This window comes from Alligator sinensis, unplaced genomic scaffold (assembly GCF_000455745.1).
Source record: "Alligator sinensis unplaced genomic scaffold, ASM45574v1 scaffold550_1, whole genome shotgun sequence".
Classification (NCBI taxonomy): domain Eukaryota; kingdom Metazoa; phylum Chordata; order Crocodylia; family Alligatoridae; genus Alligator; species Alligator sinensis.
Window position 1 is genome coordinate 2913520 of NW_005841980.1, and position 12739 is coordinate 2926258.

Consider the following 12739-nt stretch of genomic DNA (forward strand, 5'->3'; position numbering starts at 1 on the left):
TTACATGCAGTGCCCTAGCTCTCCACCTCTCACCGTTACACGCAGCGTCCTAGCTCTCCACCTCTCACCGTTACACGCAGTGTCCTAGCTCTCCACCTCTCACCGTTACACGCAGTGCCCTAGCTCTCCACCTCTCACCGTTACACGCAGCGCCCTAGCTCTCCACCTCTCACCGTTACACGCAGCGTCCTAGCTCTCCACCTCTCACCGTTACACGCAGTGTCCTAGCTCTCCACCTCTCACCGTTACACGCAGTGCCCTAGCTCTCCACCTCTCACCGTTACACGCAGCGCCCTAGCTCTCCACCTCTCACCGTTACATGCAGCGTCCTAGCTCTCCACCTCTCCCTGTTACTTGCATGACCTGCCTGGGCCCATGGAAGAGGCCGGAGGGACCCCAAGTCAGGAGGGAACAGCACAGCACGGCTGGGTTCATCTCATGACACAGCTCTTGGACTCAGGCACTCCAGGGCAAACAAGCACACTTGTTGGGGTGTTGGGCAGCATGAGGGTCCCTCAAACCACCCTTGGTTGATATTCTATAGCCCTGGAAAGGTGCTTCACTGCCCCCCAGACTGGCATGATGGCATCATGTCACTGTCCAGTGAGTTTGTCCCCAAGCACTGAGTCTTAGTCCCCCACCACCATCACCATTTTCCGAATCACATCCCCGTTTACATCCTGCACATGCACAGGCCAAGTGTTGCAGCCCAGCTGGGTGTACACTTGCCTCATGCACGCAGGGAAGGGAAGCAGCCAGCTAGCAAAAGTGCTAGCTAGTCCCTCAGAAGACCGGGGTGCTTTGCCCAGCTTTGCCACAGTCTTGCCCCTTATCCTTGGTCACGTCCCTTAACGCTGCAATGTCTCAGTTGGCTTTGATGGGGCTAAATGCACTAAGGCGTCCCCCAAGCTCTGGCAGAGGCAGGAGCGCTGATCCAGTGGTGCTGCAGGGGCACTGTGGGCTCACGGGAATGGGCAGCACAGCTCCAATATAGACATTTCACCGGAGATTTCCAGTGCCGACTAGCGAGGTTTTAGCGCCTCTCGGAAGGGCAGGGGCTGCAGCCAGCGTTGAGGAGCCCAGCCCTGGCTCTGAAGGAGGGCAGGGTGTGTCTGCAGCAAGTCCGTGGGATGAGAGCTTGTTTATGAACAGCTGGTGCCAGCTGTTGCCAGCTGTTGCCAGCAGCGGACTCACACATGGCTCTGTGGCAGGTCCCACAAAGAGGGCGGCAGTGTTTGTAAGGCCCGTATGGAAGGAAAAGTCAATAGGCCACGTTTAAGGCTAATATAGAGCAGAGTCTGGCTTTCAGCCTGCTTCAGTCCCCCCTGTATAGAGCAGAAATGCTGCCAGCGGGAGCACCGCCTGGCCCCCGGATGACTCCCCCACCCCGTCCCTCTCCCCCAGGTCTGCCGGCAGTGACTCCCGGGAGCAGCCAGCTGCACATTTCACCCAGCGACCCCGAAATCATCCTCAGCCTCTTCGGCAGCTCCTCCCTGACGTGCTCCGGGGAGGCCGAGGTGGTCTGGGAGCGGGACCGGCAGCCCCTGGCCGCGTCGCTGGAGCAGAGAGATGGCGTCTTCCACAGCATGGTCACGCTCCACAACCTGACAGGCCTTGACACGGGGGAGTACGTGTGCACCTACAACCACTCCCTGGGCTGGAAGCAGGCGGAGAGGAAGGCCATCTATGTCTACGTGCCAGGTAGGAGACAGAGCACTCCCGATCTGGCGCTCGAGGAAGAGCCCTAAGTCGGAGATGGTCATGGGAAAGGCAAGGGAGGGACTCCCAGCACAGAGACCCTCTCAGGGGAGGGGAACGTGAGGGTTCAACTACATCAAAAAGGATGTAGCAGAATTAAAAAGGTCCAAAAAAGGGCAAACAAAATGATCAGAGGCATGGACCAGTTGTGACAACAGGAGAAACTGAAAAAGCCTAAGGCTCTTCTTTTTGGAAAGGAGAAGGCTGAGGGGGGATATAATATCATGTCTATAAGGTCTATAAGATCACGAAGGGCATGGACCAAGTGAACACCAAGTCCCATAACACTTGCACTAGGAGGCACCTGCTAAAATGAGTAGGTGACAGGTTAAAAACTAACCAGAGAACGGACTTTTTTATGCAATGCATAGTTCACTTGTGGACTTCGTTGCCATGGGAGGTGGCGGGTTTCAAGAAGGGGACTGGAAAAATTCATGGATGATGGATTTCTTGATGGCTGTTGAACAGAGCGGCTGGAGGAGTTTCTTCTGGCATCTCTAGCCCAATACGTGGGGGATGCCAAGCAGAGGATTGAATAGGTGGATCACTCTAGGGATACCCAGTTTGATGCTCTCCCTGCATAACACCCACTCTGGCCACTGTCAGAAACAACGTACTGGGCTAGACACACCTTGGCCTGAGCCGGTGTGGCACGTCCTATGGTCTTACGTGTCTCTCTGGGGAGAAGCGCTGGGGAGGGGTCCCAACAGCTCAGCACGCATCTCCAAGCAAAGTGGCTGCTTCTCTCTTGTCTTGTGATGATGATGATGATGATGATGACGATTACGGCCTGTCTGAGCTGGGGGGACCCTGCACCAGCCCAGCAGACCGCCTCTGCCCCAAAGGGCCGGCAGCCCGCATGACCAGCGTTTCTCTCCCGCCCGCAGACCCCTCCCTGGTCTTCCTGCCCAGTGACTCCGCGGAGTCGTTCATCTTCACCACGGGCTACACAGAGGCCACCATCCCGTGCCGCGTGACCGACCCTGCCTTCCACGTCACCCTTTACGAGAAGAAGGATGACACCCCGATCCCTGCCACCTACAACAGGCAGCAGGGCTTCAAGGGCTTCTTCGAAGACAAGACCTACATCTGCAAGGCGACGCTGGACGACCGGGAGGTGGACTCGGACAACTACTACATCTACAGCATCCAGTGTGAGCTGCCCTTTGGCTCCGCTCCTGCCGGGATGGGGCGGTCGGTATTTCATCAGCTTAAGCTTCCCTCCCCAGGATGATTAGGGGCCCCTTTCCTCAACTGCACCATGTCCCCGTGACTTGAAGGCAGCCCCGTTTGAGGCTGCTCCTCCCTCCTGCCTGGTCTGGCCAAGAGTGGGGCTAGGAACAGCTATCTAGGGGCTTCCTCCTCTCCTGACTTGCCTCAATTCAACACCGTTGGGTGAGTCTGCATCTCTGTAAAGAAGGACAGGATCCAGTTCTCTGTGCTCATTCATAGGCCACAAGCTTGTCCCTCCTGCCCCCAGCAAATATTAATGCTAAGCTCTTTTGGCTGTTTTGACCCTCAGACTGGAGCCAATATAGGCTCTTTCCTAGCGTCCCACAGGGGCTCTGCTAAGGTGCCAGTTCCTGTCCTCCAGGAACGGGTTATTTGGACATGGCACAAAACAGAAGAAAAAGCCCAAGGCATTGCCTGGGCACCCAGCACACCCAAGACCTAGTTAAAATCGTCCCCTGCTCTTGGGTCACGGTTCCTTGCTGAAAACCATCCCGGGGAAGTTTTTTTCCACTGAGCTCAGTGGAGATGATGCTGATGATGCCCTGACTTCCTTGCACATCCAGCCTTCCTATGGCCTTCACAGTCAAGCTCGGGCACCAAGTGGTTTGCACAGCCACGGCCAGGGCACGGCACCTTCAAAGCAGGATCAGGGCCCTGCTATGCTCGGAGATGCAGAGACAGCCCTTCCCCCCCGTGACAAAAGACAGGCCGGCTGGGGAGTATCAGGCAGCAATGAGCCGATACCAGCACTGCCAAAGCACCAGCTGTCCCCTCTCTGCAGAGCTGCTCCTGGCAGGGTTGTCCTGCCCTGCGGAGCGCGGGGTCCTCCCTGCTGTCTCACCCCCGCTCCTTTCATTCCAGCTTCTTCGAGCGTTAACATCTCCATCAGCGCGGTGCAGACCCTGGTGCGGCGAGGAGAGAACATCACCGTCATGTGCACCGTCAGCGGCAACGAGATACTCAACTTCAACTGGATGTACCCCGGCCTGGAGGTGAGTGCCGGGCAGGGATCGTGCGGGCGGCTCCCCCTCTTCCCCCGGGCCTACCTGGGGCTTGCAAGACGCACCTGGCCTGTTGGCCCTGTTTCACCGTGAGGGTTTCCTCCCTTCCCTGTGCAGACGGGCAAGGTGGTGAAGCTGGTGACGGACTTCCTGCCCGGGTCCAGCCACGAGATCCGCTCCATCCTCATCATCCAGAACGCGGAGCTGGAGGACGCGGGCTCCTACATCTGCAACGTCTCAGAGGGCTTCCAGCAGAACATGGACATGAAGGACATCACCGTCAGTGTGGTCGGTGCGTTGGGGTCATCTCTCAGGCTCCTGGGGGGGTGCGGATTTCCCACCCCCAGCTCCTTGCACTGTTTTAGGGGTAGGCACCAGCCCTGCCCTGCACTGACCTCCCTGCTCCTCCCTGCCCCGAGCAGAGCGTGGGTTCGTGAAGTTCCTCTCCGAATGGCACACCGTGGTGTTTGCCGAGGTGCACAAGAGCCCCACCATCCGGGTGCAGCTCGAGGCCTACCCCCCACCCACCATCCAGTGGCTCAAGAACAACCAGCCCCTGATGGTGAGCAGCAGCAGCGACTTCTCCATCACCACCCGGAAGCTGTCGGAAACCAGGTGAGGCGGGAGCATGGAGAGCGGCGCCCCTCTGCAGTGGGAAAGGGGGTCTCAGAGCCAGCCGCGGGCTCGGCTTGCCTTCCTGGGCCGTCCCAGCTCGGTTGTTAGCCCTGCTGTCTCGGTGCCAGCCCCAGGGCCCTGCTGCGTGGCTGCCCCTTGCCCCACGGCATCTCCTGGGCCGCCAGGTGGCTCTTCACGGCCGCAGGATTCTTCTCCCTCCAGGTACGAGACAAATCTGAACCTGGTGCGGGTGGAACCGAAAGAGGGGGGCAACTACACCATCCGGGCGTCCAACGACGACGACACGCAGCACCTGAGCTTCTTCCTGCAGGTCAACGGTGAGGAGGTGGCATGCACACCCCCATGTACACATGTGTGCGCATCCACACATGCGTGCACATAGATGCACACGCCCATGTACACACTCGTACATCCATGCACACACGTGTACACATGCATGCACATACCTGTACACCCCGTGCATGCATTCACATGTATATAAATGCACACATGTGTACACCCATGTGCATCCATGTGCGCACGCATATGTGCACATGCATATGCACACACATGTATACATGCACACACGTGGCAGACCCCCAGAAGGCTGGAGCTGGAGCAGGCCCGCGGGGTCCAGAGGGGCCAAACTCCTTGACATCGGTCCAGGTTTGTCCCTTCAACCCCAGTCCCCCCTCCAGCCCTTCAGCTGACAGGAGATGCCAGAAGAAGATCCCCACTGGCACTGCCCGCAATGGAAGAACCGGAGAGCTGGCGCTTATGCTGCTCATCACACAGCAACCGGGAGCCTTGCAAATGGCTGGGGTGGGAGGCACTGTGGTTAGGTCCCCAGCCAGCCCAAGCCCCTTGATCAGCTCCAGCCTTCATAATGTCTCCAGCACGCACCCCCCACCCCAGGCAGCGCAAGGGGCACCTCTTACACCATGTCGCCCCTCCTCTTTCCTTCCCTGCACTCAGTCTCAGCCAAGGTGCGGGCGCTGCACGAGAACAGCACCGTCAAGGGGGAGCAGAAGGTGCTGTGCTCCGCCGAGGGCATGCCGCAGCCGGAGATCAGCTGGTACACCTGCAGTGACCACAAAGGGTAAGAGGACACCGTGGCTTTCATTCTCCATGAAGAATCATGCATGCAGCACCTCCTCCCGGGGGAAGCTGGGAATGGCTTCTTCTAGGGAGACCCTCAGTCCTCTGCCCCCAAGGGTGGTCACCGTCTCCCGTATAGGCCAGCTGTACAGGACCGGGGATGGGATTCACCGGCTGATGTGCCTTCTGGACTAGTTGGAGCACTCCAGCTTTAGCGCCCAAGGGGAGGAGATTCCTGTTAGCAAGATCGAGGCCTGGACTTTCATCCCGCATATAATCATCATCATAGTAATGGTGATGATAAATGTCAAGGGCACCAAGTCCTGGCACAGGATCCCAGCTTCCTACTCACTGTATAGTCAGACAAAAAGACAGTCCCCTCATCCACACAACTACCACCCACATATACTACAAGACACAGTCAGTGGAGAGAGACCGACATGCAAGGGAGCGCTGCGTGGGTCTGCGGGACGGGCGGCAGTCTCATCAAACCGGTGCACATGAACTGAGGCGTTCGTGGTGCAATGTTGCCCTCCTCAACTGCAGGCCGAGCTGGCAGGGATGCCCCTCGCACGTTCTGCCCCTCTCCTGATTGTTTTCTAATACCCTGAAAGACCCGGACTTTTTTTAGGCCAGTGGTTGTCAACCATTTTTTAATTTGCGGACCCCTAAAAAATTTCGAATGGAGGTACAGACCCCTTTGAACTATAAGTGTGAGTATTTACATACTTTTGGTTGATCATAGTCATCTTTCACGGACCTTTTAGACATAGTCTGGGGACCCCCCAGGGTCCGCAGAGCACAGGTTGAAAACCACTGCTGTAGGTCAGACCAAGAGCAATGGGTGCGCTCCCCGCTGCTGGCCACGACCCAGACACAGGCCTTTTGAGAGATCTCTTCCCAGTGCTACAATGGCATCATTCATCCCAGCCCAGCCATCAGTTTCTGGCTGCAAAGGATCAGGCTGGAAAGTAGCAGGCAAACAGACATGACCTGAGCCAGTGGGACTTCATGGGACCCCCTGCCCCCCACCCCCCCATCTGTGCTGGATCAAGGGGATAAATGAACGGGGCCAGCCTGGCTGCTCTGCTGACAGGGCGGCAGGAGCATCTCTTGCCATGGCGGGTAGAGGAGATGGTCTCCCATCTGCTGCATCTCCCCCCCAGACAATGCAGCCTCCAGCCCATTCAGCAGCTGGGCAATGCCTCTGAGGAGATGCAGCTGCAGACCAATGCCACGTACCACGAGGCGCTGCGGGTGTACCACGTCCACAGCACACTGCAGCTGCGCCGGGTGGACGAGCCCCTGCTGCTCCGGTGCGCCGCGCAGAACCTGCTGGGCACCAGCCACCGCGACATCAAGCTGGTGCCACACGGTGAGTCCCGTCATGCCATCCCCGCTCAGCCTGGGCCATGTCCACGCCGCGGTCCAGAGCACAGCCAGGTGGGCAGGGGGAGCCTGCTGAGGCCTAGATGTCTCAGCCCTAGGGGACGACCTCCTTGCATTGAGGTGGGAGAAGTCTCTGCTGATGCGCAGCCCTTGGCCACCCATGGGTGACCACCAGGGATTGCCTCACTCCCGCTATATGCCCATGGGATTAACCAGCCCTGTCCTTCCCTCCCCCAGCAGAGCTCCTGCCTTTGTCTGATGGGTGCACAGCCCCCGTCAATGCATGCAGCTGGGCCCCCGAGGTCCGGCTGAACTGGAAGGGGGTGCAGTTGCATGCATGCCTCTGACCACAGACTTTGCACCGGGACCCACGTTATCCCCCGGCTGTTTGCACTCGGGCACTAGAGAGTGCCACGTCCCCATAGATCCAGGTGCTGGGCCTCGCTTGGGGTCCTAGACGGAGGGCTTGGATCCAAACAGAGCCAGCTCAGACCGAAGGGTGACCACTGCCTTTCCTGATAGACCCTCGAGGTCAGACCTCCTCCCAAAGCCCCCACAGAGCTCTCCTGTGACCAAGGGGCCGTCAGTCCCTGTAATTCCCTCCCACCCTGGCGTTTGTGCCCACATCCCCTGGGGCAGGGAAGCAGACCCCTGCCCTGGGACCCGTGGCGGGGTCTGTGCCGGTGGCAGGGAGGGGAGCAGAGCCTTGGGGATGGACACCCCTGGGCTGAGCCATCCTAGGTCCGTGTCTCTTAGCACTTCCCGTGGGAGAAAGACCAGCCGGGAAACACGGTCCCTCTCCTGGGAGGCCTGGCACCATGACGGCTGCCAAGGGACAGACCAGAAGCCCCAAGTGGGCCAGCTGACATGAGGCCTGTGGGGTGTGTGGCAGGGAAACTGTAATGGGGTGAGGAGAGGGCCAGAGGGGTGCATTGGGGGTGTCCCTGGCTGGAGGGAGCTGACGGCTGTCCATGGGGCGGCGTTGCAGCCTTGTCCTTCAAGGTGATCATCATCTCTGGGGTCATCCTGGGTCTGCTGGCACTCATCGTCACTTCCCTGATCATCCTCATCATCCTGTGGAGGAAGGTACGAGCTGGGAGCCCTCCCCTTGCGGAGCCTGGGGCAGGGGCCGGTCCCTCCCATCGGGCCAGGGAGCTGGCACAGGGAGCTGGGCTGGCCATGCTCTGCTCCCTGGCTGGGATGCCCAGCAGCTGGGCTTCTCATGGGCGCAGAAACAGGGCAGACGGGGTGGTGGGGGGGTGTCCCCAGCCATGGGGCACCCAGAGGATGCAGGTCATTGCCTGAGAGCAACATATCCCAGCTCAGCTCCTCGCTCGTCCCTCCGACACCTCTCCAGACTGCGCTCCCTGCCCCCCTCACCCTGAACTCTGTCCCCGCCTTTGCCCCGCTCTAGAAACCTCGCTACGAAATCCGGTGGAAGGTGATCGAGTCGGTGAGCTCCGACGGACACGAGTACATCTACGTGGACCCCTTGCAACTCCCCTACGACTCCAGCTGGGAGGTCCCCAGGGACAAGCTGGTGCTGGGTAAGGGGAGGCAGGGAACCCCCCCCCGTAGACGGGCCAAGTGTGGGGGCTACGAAAGATCAGGGTGAAGTCATTCTCCAGCCACTCTGAAGCGGGGCAGATGCCCACAGCCAGGGCCTGCTGGACTGGAGGGGGCAACACACACTTGCCTGGGGTCTGTATATCCTCCTCCAGCTGTTCATCCGGGCATGTCAACAGCCACGGCTGGGACAGCAGGAGAAAGGGGGCCCTGGGTTGCAGGGCAGAGCAGAGACACTCAGCCAGCCCACAAGGAAGAGAGCTGCGTGGCTTTGCACGGGCTGCATCATGCATGGCTGAAGGAGGATGCACCTAGTGCATGCAGTAAAACAGCTCTGCTGTTTTCCAGGGAGAGCTGGAGGCTCTGAGCATCACCAGGTAGACATCCTGTGGGCTCAGTCTGGGAGGCCTGGTTCTCCCCGGCAAGGGGGGAGGCATGAGGCTGAGTCAAGGGACTTAGGTCCAGAAAGCTGGGGAGACCCCAGGGCCGCTACCTCCAGGCACAGCCCAGGCCTCTGGCCATGCCGCCTGCCCCCTGGCGGCCAGAGCGGGGAGGCCGGCGTCTCTCCTGGACCGGGATGCTGGGTTTTCCCTGTTATTCATACCATGGCTGGCAGCCCGCTCATTCCAGACGGGCGGAAATCGGCCCTTGTACAAACACCATAGCTCACGGCCGCCGTCATTCCCCAAGGGACGGCTGTGGCTAGGCCGGTCAGTCCGGCAGGGGACATGCCTTTTCCAGGCAGCTGCCTTGTGGGCCCCTCCTTCCCCCGCATGACGGCCCCTGGGGTTGCCAACGGTCTCTCGCTGGTGTTTTTCTGCAGGGCGCACGCTCGGGTCCGGGGCCTTTGGCCGTGTGGTGGAGGCAACAGCCCACGGCCTGAGCCACTCGCAGTCCTCCATGAAGGTGGCCGTGAAGATGCTCAAGTGTGAGTTTCCCACCAGATTCAGTCGCTGTCTCCCTCCTGCCAGCACTGGGCACGGTGGGGTCCGAGCCATGCCAGCTCTGGCTCTGGTCAGTCATGGCTGATCTAGTTCCCTGGCCCATGGATAGCGTGGCCAGAGCATGACATCTATGCATTGCTGTCATCCTTGCCCTGCCTCTCAAGGGCTAGGTTGCATGGCAGTGGCTTATCTCCCCTATGCTATTTTGCCAGCATCGGTAGGTCAGGTGTGGCAGGGGTGGAAACAGTACATCCTTTTGCTGAAGCACTGATAAAACCCCTTCTGGGCTGACAAAGGAGGTTTCTGGTGCCTGCTGCTTGGCACTAGGGACCTCTGGCAGCAAAGCTGCGGTGGCAGTAGCCCCATAAGAGGGCTGAGCCCCATGTCAGGGTCCTGCCAAGGTTGACATGGCAGGACCCTGGCTCCCTGCCCCAGACTCACAGTGCCCCGCTCTCTGATTGCCCTGCGGTCTCCATGAGGGCTGTGCCCACCTCGGAGTCACGCCCTCACCCCTCAGACTTCATCCTGTGGGTGCCTCTGTTGCACAGCTACTGCCAGGAGCAGCGAGAAGCAGGCCCTGATGTCGGAGCTGAAGATCATGAGCCACCTGGGGCCTCACCTGAACATCGTCAACCTGCTTGGAGCCTGCACCAAAGGAGGTACCTCCTGCCTCCCCCTTCCCTCACCTGGAAACCCCCCCCCTAGGCCATGCAACCCCCTTCTCAGGATCTTTGGTGTTGCAGCTCAGGGCAGGGGAAGATGGGGGAGAACATTTTTCAGTCCCACCAACCTTCCCCTGAGCTAAGAAGCCTGTTTCCCACCCAATGCAAGTGATTTTCTTGCCTTCAGGCCCCCCCTGACTCAATGGACTTTGCTCCCCCAGGCCCCATCTACATTGTCACAGAGTACTGCCGCTACGGAGACCTGGTGGACTACCTGCACCGCAACAAGCACACCTTCCTGCAGTACTACAGCGAGAAGAGCAGGCGGGAGGCTGAGCTCTACGGAAACACCTTCAGTGAGGACCAGATCCAGAGGTGACCGCTCGGCAACACCCTTTGGCCTACAGTCATCTCAGGCCCTAGCAATGGAGCCACGTCCTTTCTGGGCTGTGCAGCTCCAGGGACTCTGTTCTCCAGGCTGAAGGCAGGTGACTTTGGGGAGATCTGCAGGCCAGATCTACACTGGACAAGTCCAGTGAAGAAACCAGGTGTTCCCAGCACGTTTCGGGGCCCTGGCTTAGTTCTAGCTGTGCATTTGCAGGGCCCAAGGGTCCAGTGCCCTGGTGCATCCCAGTTCTTTCCCAGCCTCACACAGCAAAGCCACCCCTATTTCTGCCCTGCTGACAGAGGCATGGGAGCGCGTGTGCAGAGAGGCATTGCAGCGGGGAGTTGCAAAGCAGCTTTCCCCCCCAGCGCGCAGAGGTGCTACTGGAAGGGGCAGCATCTCCATACACTGTGAGAACCACTTGCAGCTTCCCTTCCAAGGCAGACGAGACAACTATTAAAACTGAGCAATGGGCAACAGTCTGGACTCGGTTTTCAAGTACAGACCTTGAGGGAGTCTCTGAGCTGTGGCATCCTCGCAGCCTGGGATTTCTGCCCACCGGGGTCACCAATAGGGCCACATGTTTCCAAAAGGAGGTGCCTGGTCTTTGGTACCTGTAGGTACAACCCCCACAGTGTGCACCATGCCAACACATGCAAATACCTAATTAGGCACCTGCTTAGCATTTGCACATGCGCGCACACACAATTTGCAGGTGTAAGCAGACAAAGCTATACCCAGACCTCCATGCAATCCCCCCCGCCCCATGCCCTGCCTTTCTGCTCTGATGTGAGCACCCTCCAGGACAAACAGCTGCGTGGGGAAACCAGAGATGCAACACTGCAGCAGGCAGGTGAGACGCTGGCTGCCTCCCCAGCCCTTTGGGAGCATTTGACTCCTGCCGGCCCCCCTGAGCAGAGAGTGTGATTCATTCCCAGTGCTCCCAAACACTGTCCCACTGAGCCCCCCAGTCCTGCCAGGGGCTTCCACCATCCCTGGTAATGGAGAAGGAAACCCAGTCAGAAGTTAGGCATGTGCAGATCAACTGCAGACACTGCAATTCTGCCAGAAATCCCAGGCACCCGTGTGTCAGCACAACATCTGCTCCCAGCTGTCGCTGTTTCAGGCATGCAGCTGGCCACTGCCATGTGCCAGTGCCTGCTTTGTGCACAGATGTGTGCACGCACGACTGAGATGCAAGCAAGTGTAGGTGGGCAGCTGATAGTGCTGACCACTGGAATAGAGCTCCATAAATGCAGCCTCCGTTCCCAGCATGGCAGGGACAGGCCAACTCTCCTCCCCGCCTGCCTGCCTGCCTGCCTGCACTGAGGGGCTCCTTTGCTTCCCTGTTCCCATCCCTGCTCTGCAGGCAGACATCCGTGTCCATCGAGAGCGATGGAGGCTACATGGACATGAGCAAGGATGACTCCCTGGATTACGTGCCCATGTCGGATATGAAAGGAGAGATCAAGTACGCTGACATTGAGGCCTCCAACTACGGCACGCCGTACGAGCTGGACAGCTACTCCCCATCAGGTACCTGCGGGCACTGCTCAGGGCCAGGGAAGGATGCATGGGTTGTGCCAGGGTCACCGGCCCCTATGGCTGGAGCGTGATCGAAAAGTCACATCCGTGGATGTAACATGGTTAGGGCTGAGCTGGAGCATCTCCCACACCAAGGTGTCTTGGCTTCTCCCCTCCAACTGTGGAGGCCCAGCAAACCCCAAAACCACTTCCTTTCTGCCTGGTTGAGTCAACGTGGAGGACTGCTGACAATGCTCACTGTGTTTCTGTCCCTTTCTCTGTTCCTTCCAGCTCCTGAGAGGACAGACCAGGCAACCTTGATCAACGAGTCCCCCATTCTCAGCTACACGGACCTCATCGGGTTCAGCTTCCAAGTAGCCAACGGCATGGAGTTCCTGGCTTCCAAAAATGTACGTATGCAGCGCTGCTCGGCATGTGCAAGGGAGGTATCGGAGCTTGTCCTGGGGAGGCCAAAAGCCCCTGGGTCTCCACTGCAGCTTCTGCAGGAGCTCACTCCCTACCCTCTGACAGTGGAGCCCACTCAGGAGACAACAGGCCTTTTCA

General features: G+C 59.0%; 1 protein-coding gene across 3 annotated transcripts in view; it reads left to right on the forward strand.

Moving 5' to 3' along the window:
• PDGFRB (platelet derived growth factor receptor beta) overlaps window positions 1–12739 on the forward strand; it is a 45375-nt gene that overhangs the window by 23155 nt on the left and 9481 nt on the right. For all 3 annotated transcript variants that reach the window (XM_006021161.3, XM_014518757.2, XM_014518756.2), the window contains exons 3-17: window positions 1405–1701; window positions 2646–2912; window positions 3853–3983; window positions 4110–4284; window positions 4415–4607; window positions 4830–4945; window positions 5583–5706; window positions 6872–7080; window positions 8083–8180; window positions 8509–8641; window positions 9484–9588; window positions 10153–10263; window positions 10488–10641; window positions 12021–12187; window positions 12467–12585. In XM_006021161.3, coding sequence (XP_006021223.1) covers window positions 1405–1701; window positions 2646–2912; window positions 3853–3983; window positions 4110–4284; window positions 4415–4607; window positions 4830–4945; window positions 5583–5706; window positions 6872–7080; window positions 8083–8180; window positions 8509–8641; window positions 9484–9588; window positions 10153–10263; window positions 10488–10641; window positions 12021–12187; window positions 12467–12585 — 2399 coding nt within the window. The remainder of the gene's footprint in view (window positions 1–1404; window positions 1702–2645; window positions 2913–3852; window positions 3984–4109; window positions 4285–4414; window positions 4608–4829; window positions 4946–5582; window positions 5707–6871; window positions 7081–8082; window positions 8181–8508; window positions 8642–9483; window positions 9589–10152; window positions 10264–10487; window positions 10642–12020; window positions 12188–12466; window positions 12586–12739) is intronic.